General features: G+C 27.2%; 4 protein-coding genes across 8 annotated transcripts in view; 1 reads left to right on the top strand and 3 right to left on the bottom strand.

Annotated features, from left to right (window-relative positions):
• Positions 1–146: 146 nt before the first annotated feature.
• Positions 147–1963, bottom strand: LOC122717538 (glutathione S-transferase C-terminal domain-containing protein homolog). The gene has a single exon (XM_043941725.1). It carries the CDS (start codon positions 1961–1963, stop codon positions 269–271), a length of 1695 nt encoding a protein of 564 aa, XP_043797660.1. The 3' UTR covers positions 147–268.
• Positions 1964–2032: 69 nt separating this feature from the next.
• On the bottom strand, positions 2033–2989 carry LOC122717544 (protein JTB). The gene is made up of 3 exons (XM_043941740.1): positions 2644–2989; positions 2297–2530; positions 2033–2195 (listed from the first exon to the last, which is right to left on the bottom strand). Exons 1-3 carry the CDS (start codon positions 2697–2699, stop codon positions 2033–2035), a joined length of 453 nt encoding a protein of 150 aa, XP_043797675.1. The 5' UTR covers positions 2700–2989.
• Positions 2990–5273: 2284 nt separating this feature from the next.
• LOC122719318 (OTU domain-containing protein 7B-like) lies at positions 5274–9229 on the bottom strand. 5 transcript variants are annotated; one of them, XM_043945069.1, is made up of 8 exons: positions 8631–9229; positions 7980–8242; positions 7480–7895; positions 7032–7403; positions 6646–6959; positions 6412–6570; positions 6266–6333; positions 5274–6201 (listed from the first exon to the last, which is right to left on the bottom strand). In XM_043945069.1, the coding sequence occupies exons 2-8, from the start codon at positions 8200–8202 to the stop codon at positions 6191–6193; spliced, it is 1563 nt and encodes a 520-aa protein (XP_043801004.1). In that variant the 5' UTR covers positions 8203–8242; positions 8631–9229; the 3' UTR covers positions 5274–6190. The 5 variants fall into 5 exon arrangements, with proteins under 5 accessions (XP_043801004.1, XP_043800985.1, XP_043800994.1 ...); XM_043945050.1 differs by having other exon boundaries at positions 6261–6333; positions 8554–9227; XM_043945059.1 differs by having other exon boundaries at positions 6261–6333; positions 7980–8223; positions 8554–9227.
• Positions 9230–9365: 136 nt separating this feature from the next.
• The window catches only part of LOC122719342 (glucosidase 2 subunit beta), a 2918-nt gene continuing 238 nt past the window's right edge, over positions 9366–12045 (top strand). Inside the window, exons 1-2 of the mRNA XM_043945081.1 lie at positions 9366–10689; positions 10760–12045. The exon at positions 10760–12045 is cut by the window's right edge and continues 238 nt beyond it. Coding sequence (XP_043801016.1) covers positions 9792–10689; positions 10760–11442 — 1581 coding nt within the window. The 5' untranslated portion in view covers positions 9366–9791 and the 3' untranslated portion in view covers positions 11443–12045. The remainder of the gene's footprint in view (positions 10690–10759) is intronic.

The raw sequence follows: 12045 nt of genomic DNA, 5'->3' as shown, positions 1-12045 counted from the left end.
GTACAATTTAATAAAACTAGCGCAACAATATTATATATTGGTTCATAGTTTAAGTTAAATATTACTTTAATTTTTCATATTTTCGTATTTATAATGATCTTAATCAATATATTTATAATATTAATAGACTGATAAAAAACACTTTATTTTTTAGGTAAGTAAACGTGTCTTTATTGAAAATTGTTCATCTTAATAACAAGAATAGTTTCAAATCGAATCGTATTCAAAATTATCGTAAATATATAAATCGTAAATATGTGATACACAATTAACTTACAGATTCAACATTTTCTTTTTTAGGAATACCCACTAATATATGATTTTTTGGTGTACATGTGTTCGGTATGAATTTAGAAAGATACACTCTATAACCACATTGTTCAGCCTGTAGTTTTCTATCGGTATCGATAATAGTCATACATTCGTATCCCTGATTTGTTTTGATATTTTTTTCATCGTGAGTTTGATCAGCAGCATGACTGAGAATTATATAACTTTCCTTATCTATTTCATCCCTAAAAATATTACTCCTTGGATATTTCAAATGATCACAATTATGCAATGATCCATAACAGCAAGGACAACATACGAAGATAGCTTTTTCTTTGATGCATTGTTTTATGACTAAATCAGTTGCGACTCCACATGCATGTAATGACATACCAATGTCGAAGTGACCTTTAAAATAGTCTAAATTACATTGATAAAATTTTATATTTGTTAATTTTAATTTATTCACTCTTTCTTTAGCTCTATTCAACGATTTCTCTTTATTTTCTAATAATATTATAGTACAATACGGCAAAAGATGCGCAACTAAGATACCTAAATGACCACTACCAGAACAAAAATCTACAATTATATCTCCTTTTTTTGCCAATTTTAGAACAGGCTTACACATATTTTGTAATTGCTCGTGTTTCTTTTCTAAACGCGAAGGTGGCAAAGAACCACCCTCTGGGGTAGCATCATATGGAACTAAAGACCAATCAAGATCTAATTCCGCACCAAATGGTTCCAAATCGAATTTAGTTTGTATGTTTAAGGTTTTGAATAATTGCAATGAATGCTCCACATCTTCTTGCTTTGTATAAATTCGATTTTTTGCTTTATATCTTTGATGCAGACTTTCATTTGCTACATCAGGAAGTGTATAATTGAATTTATTTATATCTTGATTTTTTAACAATGGTAAACATTTAAGACAATTGAATATAATTTGATTTTTAAGCATTCTTTTGTACCATTTATCAGTCAATGGAAGTAATTTCATTACTGTTTCACTCGAAAATATAGTTAATAAAATATGAGTACACACAAATATAATTATATCTGCCAAGGTCATATATGAACCTTCGGCATATATATGTTCTAATGTTCCATTTTGCGAAATTATATTTTCATTTGAATATTTTTTAGACATAATATACTTATATAGATTGTGTAATCTAACTGGTTGCGACAAATGTCGTTCAAATCTTGCCATACTGGAAGGCAATTTGTTTTGCATTGCATCATCTGTATGTAAAAATTTTACAGTTAGAATTAAATCTACTTCGCAAAATTTCGTCCAAACACTTGCTTCTGAACAAGCAGTTAGACAAGAATCTTTGAATCCTAATAATTTCCGACAATAATGTGTTGGGCATTCTGTCGCGACATCCTTAATTATTTGTCGCAATATCGCGCAAAGACCTGCGATGCAACTAGCTTTATTTATAACGATAATTGGCAATTCACATGAAATTGCAGGATATGGAATTTTATTTAAGTCTATTATTTCATATACAAAAGTGGAAATATCTATAGTGTATGCTCGTTCAAGAAGTTTTTGTTTACTTGGTACAAGCTTAATACTAATTTTAGATTCACAATATTTTACAGTAAACAATGTTATTATTGTTTCTATAGGGGCTAGACATAATTCTTTCAAAGAATATACTTCCAAATAAACTTCATTCATTTTTTTGAATTATCTCAAAGTTCATAATATAAATAAAAGAAATAAAAAAAGCTATTTATTAAATACTAGTTATACACTAGCTCTTAATTGTCTAGCCACTTTTCTTATTATCCTTTGTCTCAGCACATTTTCTCTCCAATAAACACTAATACATGAACTTAATGCCAAAAGAAACATAAATGCTTCAAACTTCCAAAATGCTCTTTCTTCTAACCAAGCTACCCTGTCACAACTGAATTATATATATTTATTTTTTATTATAAAATTGTTTTTATTCTTTGTATACCATATAATATAATATAATATAATATAAAATTGGATACAATTATTTACCTTCTTGTTATAGCTTCTCCACTTTTACATTTTAAAACTTCCTTATATCTGGCATGAATACACACATCGATACTTTTACTTGCTATTTCAAAAGCAGAACATGGATGACATTCTGATGTTATTTCATATTCATCTCCGGAAACACATCTTGTATTATTTTCAAAATTCTCCAAATAAAGTTTATTAGAATTATCAGTCCAATGACTTTCAACAATTAATACCAATATTGTTAATCTAAAAGAAATTAATAAAATATAAAAGAAGCTAAATATATATATATATTAAGCAACACGTGTTAATATTTATAGTAACTGCAATGTATAAACAAAATATAAGATAAAACTAACCCTCCTAATAATGTTATACCAATTAACATTCGTTTTTTTGTACATAACTCAATCATTTCGATGTATACTGTTTCATGGATTTCTTCTTTTTCGTCAGCTTACGTGATTCATGTAGAAAGTGAATAAAAATTTCAGCACGATAAAATCTACACAAATACAGTTGAAAGTATTTGTAAAACCGTACTGTTCTTATTACATATGAAGTATACTACGTATATAAGTAACACGTGTTTATTGGATTATTGTATATACATTTTTTCCATAAGGTGGCAAATAGAATATTATATATCAATCTCATGATAATTTTATTTGTATTAATTTTCTGAGTCTGTTATTTTGACAGATGTTGTATATATTTTCTCTAAAGCATTATTCATTTTTTGTTTCTAAAACCATAGACTAGATATAAAATAGATTGTACTAATAAAATTCAGATATATATTTAAGAAAGCAAATAAAGCATAATGTAATCTAACAACTAATTGTATATTCTAATAATTAACTCAAATACTGTAGTTTCAATAATATGAAATCCAATTTTTATTTTTAATACAAAAAAAATTTTTTTTAAATATAATAATAATTTAAGATAAATAAAAAATATGTTTAATGTGTTTTTATTAAAAGTTGTTTTTTTTTTTACGCTATTTTTTTGAAAAGTGAAATTCATATTATTCACAATAAATTTCTTACAAATCTTTGGCATTATCTCTTTAAAAAACATTGAAATATCTTTACATATAATTTACCGATAATAAAAGTTTTAGTATTTTCTAAAAAATCCACTATTACTTAAAAATTATAACAATGTTACCGGTAATAGAATGAAACAAGTTTGAACACTTTTCAAAGAGATGCATTATATATATTATAAGTTAAATATATGTAGTATACATACATTTTATGTTTGTACATATCTTTATAATATATTTATATTTTTGCAGCTTCATATTTTAAAAAAGTAAGTGTATAAAAAGTAAACTTAGAATAGAATAGCATATTATATTTTATAATTAGCATTAGTAAAATAAAAAGATAATAAAAAATAAAAAAAAAGAATTCTTATCAATGTATCAGAGTAAAGAAATAAATATATAAAAGACAATAATCTTTAGAGTTATATAAATTACAAATATAAAATCTCTAGAATTAAAAATCCAAAAATAAGCAATTATAAAGATAAATAAATATGGAAAAAATAAGTATGCAAAACATAAGTTTACAAAATTTTACAAAAATTTCGCATGACAATTTAATCATATTTTACTCATATAAACTTGAAAATTTAATTAAAAATTTCTGATTTGAAAAAATTTGATTATGTCATCGAATTATATTCTCCTGATACAAAACTGAAATTTTTAACTGAAAAAATTTTTTATTTAAATTTTGGGAAAATATAATTAGACAAGAGATGATGCACGAAATTTTTTCAAAAATTCCGAATTTCCACAAATTTTTATTCAATTTTATGTTTTTATATTAAGATAATATAATTCTGGAATTATATTATTTTATTAATTATATTATATTATATTATTATTATATTATATTATATTATTAATTTAACATATTTATACTTTTACTTTATACTTTATATTTTTTATTTTTTTTTTAATTCTTTTTCGTATATATCAAGAATTAATCATTTTTGAACATTTTAATTCTAAGGAATTAAGAAACTATAAAGAACTAAAGATTTATAAAAATGTATAAAGTATCTCACAGAATTATAATATTTATGAAATACTTTGTTTGTTTTTTCTATTATTAAGAAATGTTTCAGATGAAAGTTTTAAGGGGTTATTGTAAAAAAATTATTATATTATTAATTTTTAGATAATAGATAAATACATAAAGAAATAAATTCAAATTTATAAATAACTGCAAGTTCTAACTTTATTTTTTTAAATGAAATTATTTTTTAATATACAAATTAAATGCATCTTGATATTTTCTATAAAAAAGTATTATACCAAAATCATATTAATAAAATTGTTACCATTGCTAGTATGCATTGAAAATTTATTATGAAAGCTATCATGAAATTCTAATGTAGAAGAATCTGAAAATTCTATAATATTAACAAAAAATGCAACTGCATAATTTAAAACACAATCTAAAGAATTAAAATAAAAAATAAAATTATACTAAACTAAATATAATAATATAACTAATAATTAATATAACTAACTAAATATAATAATTACAATTTCTAATGCATTAGAAATTGTAAAAATAATAAAAATTGAGATTCTAATCTAAAGGATCGAAATTTAAAAATTAAAAATTTAATGATTTTGTATCAATTATTATATAGAATATTATATAGAATATTAAGAATCTATATATAAAAATAATTATCTCGAATGATAAATTTTTTGGGAAAAAATTTTAATATATATTTGAAATAAATATTTAAAAAAAAGAAAAATTATTACCATTCTATTATTAAGATAATAGATATAGATTAATTTATATAATGGCAATAATATAATTTTTATCAATTATTAATTATTATATAATATTACAATAAATAAAAAACAATCTAGTAAATAAAATAAAAAACAATCTATGATATTTAGAAAATTAAAAAATTTCATAATCATAAGAATCAAAAAGACACGAAATATAAAAATATGTTTTATTTTCACACAATTTTAACATAATAAATTGCCTAATAGGCAATAAGATTGAATACATTGAACAACTTGATATAGTTTAATATTATATCATATAGTTTAATATCAAAACCGCGCTTGTTTAGATCTCACTTATAAAATCAGTGAGCGATCAGTGAATGAGCGAAGCGCGAGTTAAGTTGTACAAAGCACAAGTATATTAGAAGCACAGATATTTACGACAGAAAACAACTTCTCATCGCAACATTAAAAATCGAGTATTAGCATCATGTTTGTATAATTTTTATATTATGCAAGAAGGCACGTGCAAAAATCAGAAATTCGCTTGTCATGGAAATACAGATGTATTGTTACTTGAAAATATAATTTTTTTTTGTTTAGAAAGATTCAGACTTATAAGCTATGTATAAATGATATTTTTTATTGTACATATATGTTCAAAAGCGAGATAAACCCTGTACATTTGATATGCTTTTTAGTTTTTAGAGATGAATATCAATAAATAAAAAGAAAAAAAAATACATATAATTGAAAAATTTGAATGATACTGATAATATTAGACCATGCACAAGCACTTTTAAGGAAGAAAATACATTTATTGTTACAAAATACGAATCTGTGTATTATCCAATTTGAAATAAAAAAATGAAATAAAATGAATAACATAGTAGGAAGAAGAAAATCTTGTGAGATAATTATTTTTTTCAAGCAACACTTTAAAATGATTGATGTTATGATTAAATCTGATTATACTTCATTTAATTTGAACAATGTTAAACAGTTATTATTGTCATATATCGTTGAAATTAATTTCTCAACGATAACGTCTATTTGCCCAACATTGTGAACAATAGTAATCATTTTCCGCTGAACCGAAAAATTGGCAATCTTCATTCCGACATTCTTTAACAATAGCCTAAAAAAAACCTCAAATTATTTAAATTCCATAATTATAATGAATATTTAAAAATATACCAAACTATTGTTGCTATTCCATAGCTCTGGCCCCGGTTTATAAGATGATGGTTGATCATTATAAAAAGTAGATCTGTAAAAAAAATATTTTATTTTTATTATAATAGAGTTAATATGATAATTCTTGTAAATTGTATTATGTAGAAAATACCTTGAAAGATAAAGCGTACGATCTTTATTTGGATTGGTCGGTAACAATTTACTAACACTTGCATGACTATCTCGATCACTGACAGCATAGAATTTGGATTTGCCTGCACCATAATTCATTTCACTACCAGTTTCGTCGACTTTATGATCTTGCAAATACCTATATTATATAATGAAAAAAAAAAAATCATATTTTACAATCATAAATGATATATAGTATAAAACCTTATTATACCTTGCATGTGCACATTGAAGATAATTCTGAAGCATCTGATCCACGTACTGATGACGTCTACTTCTAATCTTTACACATAATAAACCTTCTGTAGAAAATCCACCTGCCGTTGTTGGTAAATTCTTTGGTCTCTTTGTCATAGACCACAATCTTTTACTAACAGATTTTCCAATTGATCCAAATTGTTTAGCAACACCAAGCAATTGTTTCGCTGTTTTAGATAATGAACCATCAGTATCGGATAATCTTTCGATTTCTTCCGATGTAAAATTTTGATATTCACAGTCTAAATATTGTCGTAACAAAATTTCCATCTAAAATACCAATATTATGAAATTATATTTTATGCATTATATTTATAATTTATGTTACTAAGAATTAATTACTGTATCTTGTTGACAAGTTAATAAATCTTGAAAACCTTCTTCCCAATCCCAATCAGGTCCTGGATCTACCGCGAATAAAACTGGTAATAATTGACCTGTATCTGGATCTATAAGAGGTATGCTAACACCTTCATTAGAAGCATCTCCAAAATCACTCGCTCCATCCACAGTAACAAGAGGAGAAAAATGAGCTGAATGATATGCTAAAAGCAATGGTGTTCTATGACAACGTGATGGAGGTACTTCTAATGGTAGATACACTCCACCAAATGGAATTGGAGCTAAAGCTACACCTTCTGCATCTTTTAACATAGTTTCTGCTATAACTATTATAGGTCTTTTTAAAGCATGAGCCAAAGTTAATACATGTACCTATAAAGTTTTAACATTATAAATATTTGATGAAAATTTTAGTATTTAAGAAAAAAATGCAAAAAATTTTATATACTTCTTCAAGACTTTGATAAGAAGTAGCAGTTTGATTTCTAAAAATAGGAGAAGCCATATCTACAATAGTTTGCCATTCTGTTAACCATTCTGTTTCTGTATAAGACAATCCTGAAGCTGCATTTAAGCCTATTTGACGCCACTTCCATCTTCTAAATAAAGCATGTCTATATTCTCCTTTGGCTAAAGTATTATGCAATGCTTCTCTTAGTGTAAGAAGTCTATCATGAAAGCCCCACATGCCAAGAGAAGCTGCATGTAGAAGACAATTGCCATCTCCTGATGTTGCCAAAGGCCATAAAACTCTGTTAGTTTCATTTTTACCCCCACACCACCAATTTAAACGACCAGCAGCTTCTAAAGAAGTTAAACATCCACCTTCTATCAAATCTTTTTCCAAGAATTGGCGAAATGAATCTAAGTATAATATATTATATCCAATTAACAAAGTATAATAAAGAAAATAATTGTAATTATTATATTGAATAAAGCATGGATTACCTGGATATAAAGTTAGATCAGGTAATGAGAATGTGAATTCTGGAGTATCTAAAGATCCTATAGTAGCTAACTGTGAACGAGCATAAGAGACAATAGCTGCATTTTCAGTTGCTCGAGATATACCTCTTGCCAATTTCTTTGTAGTTCCTCCTTCACTTTCCAATGCATTATTAGAATTTGTCTCTTTCTCCAAACCATCATATGTGGATAATCCTACGTTCATTACACTGTTTTATTATTGCACCTACAAAGTAGTAGTTCATCTAAAATTTATGATATTACAATTACAACACTGGTAGAAATATAATATAAATATTATATGTTAATTATTATGTAATCTATAATTAAAAATTACAAAAAAATACAAAAATTAAACACAATTAAGTATACATCTATAAATTAATATTCAGAAATAGAACAAGGTGACATTAATAATTTAATAAAAAAATAACATAGAATCATTGAATACATAATGAATTCAATTATAAACATAAATAAAAGGAAAATTTGCAAATGATAAAAAAGTATTTTTTAATCTTTAGAATTACGAAATATCGAAAATAAATACACGTACATGATGATGAATACATATATTCAGAGTTTGTGTGTATATGTATCTATGTCGGATATGATTATTTAAAAAGTGCAAACCTTGGCCTATATATCGAATTAGTGAAGTGAAGCAGTGTGGTATAGTATCGTTAAATAGTATTCTAATTGCTTTACAATATATAAACCCTTCGTATAGTTTTTCATATTTCGTATCACGGTACTTATATTAAAACCTGTCTTAAGAAGGCCATCCGCAATGTATAAAAACGATTAAGAATTTGTTTGCACTGATGGTGGTATGCACAACATAACCTAAAGCACGAAACCTCGAAACTATCTGGTAAAAGAGTGAGAAGTGAATTATTATTGTTGCGCACGGAAGTTACTGTGAAATTTTAAACCAGTCACATGTCAAGCTTATGAGTGGTACACTGTTGTTATTTACGCAGTAATGTTCCCACCCATCAATGAACAGGTTTGTCTGATCGCGATAATGCAATTAATTTTGAAATGTAAAAAAATCATCTACGTACTACCATTTATCTTATAACATTATGCCGTTACTTAGAAATGTATTTAACCTTGAAAATATACATTGCGCATCATATGTACCACCTACCTATGTGCATTTAAATACATCACGTTTATAGAATAATCGAATAGAAAACATTATTTGAATTTTATTTTATCAATCATTGATCTTTATCATTTTCTTTTTAATTTCATCGATATAAAATTATTCTTTAATTTCGTTATGTTAAGAAATATATTATATATTTTAATTCATTATGAATATCATATATTACAAAAATAAATTTTTTTATTTTTCTGATAGTTTGAAATGGGTTATGTTGACTTTCATACTTACAAAGCAATCATGTATACATTCTTAACAATAGAAAATTTTTCATTGATTGTGTTTTATTGAAAAATTTATAATAGATTTTTTTATTGATTGTGTTTTATTTGAAAACTTATAGAACAACGAAATAAACTGAATAAACCGCCTTAAGTTGATTTACTAACTTACGTGCAAACGTAGCGCCACAGGTTATCGTTTCTCGATGTGTAGTTCGTCTACCTCGTTTAAAACGTGAGACGCGATCATGCCGATGTAGTAGGCGAGCACAAGTGTGCGTATTCTGTACTCGTATCTGTTTTAAATCTCAAAAAATTGGTCAATTTTGTTGGAAAAGTTTTTTAATTTATCGCGGGTAATAACAGACTCGCACAGTAGAGAAGAAATTGAAAGAAATAACAATGAATAGTTGTGGAATATACCTGATATTTTTTCTATCAGTTAATCTGTTGATTCCATTGGGCCACGTCGCCGGTTCCAAGGTGTTACAAATTCGTGGCATACCTATCGCAAAAAGTTCACTTTATTCATCAGATCGTGACTTCCAATGCCTTGATGGAAGCCTATTAATACCATTTTCACGTGTAAATGATAACTATTGTGATTGTGCCGATGGCAGTGATGAACCTGGTACATCTGCCTGCACCAACGGTTCATTTTATTGTGAAAATTCCGGTCATAAGCCACGCTATATACCATCCACCTGGGTAAATGATGGTGTTTGCGATTGTTGTGATTCCAGTGATGAATATAACTCGGGTAAAGAATGTCCAAATAATTGTAATGAACTTGGAAAAGAAGCTAGGTTGGAACAACAAAAGGCAGAAGAATTAATCAGGGAAGGAAATAAGATAAGAATGGAAATGATTGCCAAGGGTAAACAATTGAAGACAGATTATCAGGCACAATTAGTTAAATTACGTGCTGATTATGAAGAGGCAGAACGTGTGAAGAAAGAGAAAGAATTATTGAAAATTCAAGCAGAAGAACGAGAAAGTGCTGCTTTAGAAAAATATAAGACAATTGAATCTGAACAACCAGCACAGGAAGAAGGAGAAGAGGAAGAAGAATTACACGAATCAGATGCTGAGGATTATTTTAAATTATTAGACTCTGATAATAGTGGTACTATAACAGTTGCAGAACTTCAAACTAGAGTGACATTTGATAAAGATCGGAATGGAATTGTAAGTGAAGAAGAGGCAATGTTTTTCTTAAATAATCAGAAAGAAATCAATCTTCAAGTATTCATGGATACAGCATGGGCAAATATCAAGCCGTTTTTAATGTTAGAACAAGGTAGATTGTTATTTATAAATTCATTTTATTTTCAGTTTAAAACATATATTATATTAATATTTCATTTTAGGTATGTTTAAGCCAGCAGAGCAAAAAGAAGAAGAAGGAGAAGAAGAAGAAGAAGGAGCAGAAAATATTCATGAACCAATAGAAGATAGATCTGAGCAAGAGAAAGATGAAAATGATGGTACAGAAGCAGAAGAAGTAACAGATGAAGAACAAAAGAAAACTGAAGAACCTCAAGTGCAATATGATGAAGAAACGCAAGCTCTAATTGATGAAGCAACAGTTGCTCGTGAAAATTTCCAAGCAGCAGAAAAATCTGTAAATGACTTATTATTGGAAATCAGAAAGTACGAAGAAAAATTAAATCGTGACTTTGGTGTGGAGCATGAATTCGCTCCTTTGGATGGTGAATGTTTCGAGTATAGAAATGTGGAATATATCTATACTTTGTGTATGTTTGTAAAAGCGACGCAGAGATCGGAATCTGGTGGCAATGACGTTACTTTAGGTCACTGGAACGATTGGAACGGACCAGAAGGTCAAAAGTATTTCAAGATGAAATATGATCGAGGACTTAGCTGTTGGAATGGTCCTGCCCGTTCTACTATGGTCAATTTAAGCTGTGGTAAAGAAAATAAACTAGTCTCAGTGACAGAACCTAGTCGATGCGAATACGCTATGGAATTTACCACGCCAGCTGTATGCAATCTCAGCCTGGAATCTGCTAATGCACACGACGAATTATAAATTTCATATCTTATAAACGCGCGAAATTTAATACGCGATTATATGAAATTGAAATATAAGATATATAAAAAATAGCAAGGATAAATAATGATCACATCGATTCATCTAGTTCGTTTTTCGAACGTTAAACTTTAAACGTGAAACGTTATAACAATCGCGAGTTTACACATCATTTTTCACTGTCGTAAACAAATGAAACTCATAATTATCTCTTGCACATTATGTAATAATAATGTCACGAAACATCGAATCTGTGATTGATTATTCGTCCTTGCATTAGAATTTTCTCGTCGTTGTACTTGTATACTAAACAAACGGAATTCGTAGCCGATAACGCGATCGTGAGTTATCGACGAGCTCGGTTTGCTTAAATAGTAGACAGAGACATTTTAATATTCGTGATAAGTGAATAAGAAATTGTTGTTACATGGTCATTGCCAATATTGTGTCACTGTTATACATTCCTTTTTTTGTACGAGATGAATTTTTATGAAATCGGATTAGAATAAAATGACCTGAATTGTTTCACTCGTCGTTAGGTCACCACGCGATCGAGCGACCAATTCTTTTCGTCTACAAATTCTTAGAAAAAAAAAAAAAAAA

This window comes from Apis laboriosa, unplaced genomic scaffold (genome assembly GCF_014066325.1).
Source record: "Apis laboriosa isolate Shangri-la unplaced genomic scaffold, ASM1406632v1 scaffold11_cov152, whole genome shotgun sequence".
Lineage (NCBI taxonomy): Eukaryota > Metazoa > Arthropoda > Insecta > Hymenoptera > Apidae > Apis > Apis laboriosa.
Note: the sequence above shows the minus strand (reverse complement) of the source record. Positions and strands in the feature narration are given on the sequence as shown.

Bases quoted from the DNA above. Each gene is read 5' to 3' on its own strand.
- LOC122717538 (XM_043941725.1), bottom strand. From the start codon at position 1,963: ATGAATGAAGTTTATTTGGAAGTATATTCTTTGAAAGAATTATGTCTA.
- LOC122717544 (XM_043941740.1), bottom strand. From the start codon at position 2,699: ATGATTGAGTTATGTACAAAAAAACGAATGTTAATTGGTATAACATTA. The intron at 2,531-2,643 runs GTTAGTTTTATC...AATTTCTTTTAG, and splicing joins GGTATAACATTATTAGGAGG to ATTAACAATATTGGTATTAA. The intron at 2,196-2,296 runs GTAAATAATTGT...TATATAATTCAG, and splicing joins GGAGAAGCTATAACAAGAAG to TTGTGACAGGGTAGCTTGGT.
- LOC122719318 (XM_043945050.1), bottom strand. From the start codon at position 8,202: ATGAACGTAGGATTATCCACATATGATGGTTTGGAGAAAGAGACAAAT. The intron at 7,896-7,979 runs GTAATCCATGCT...TATTATACTTAG, and splicing joins TGATCTAACTTTATATCCAG to ATTCATTTCGCCAATTCTTG. The intron at 6,571-6,645 runs GTATAATAAGGT...TATATAATATAG, and splicing joins CTTCAATGTGCACATGCAAG to GTATTTGCAAGATCATAAAG.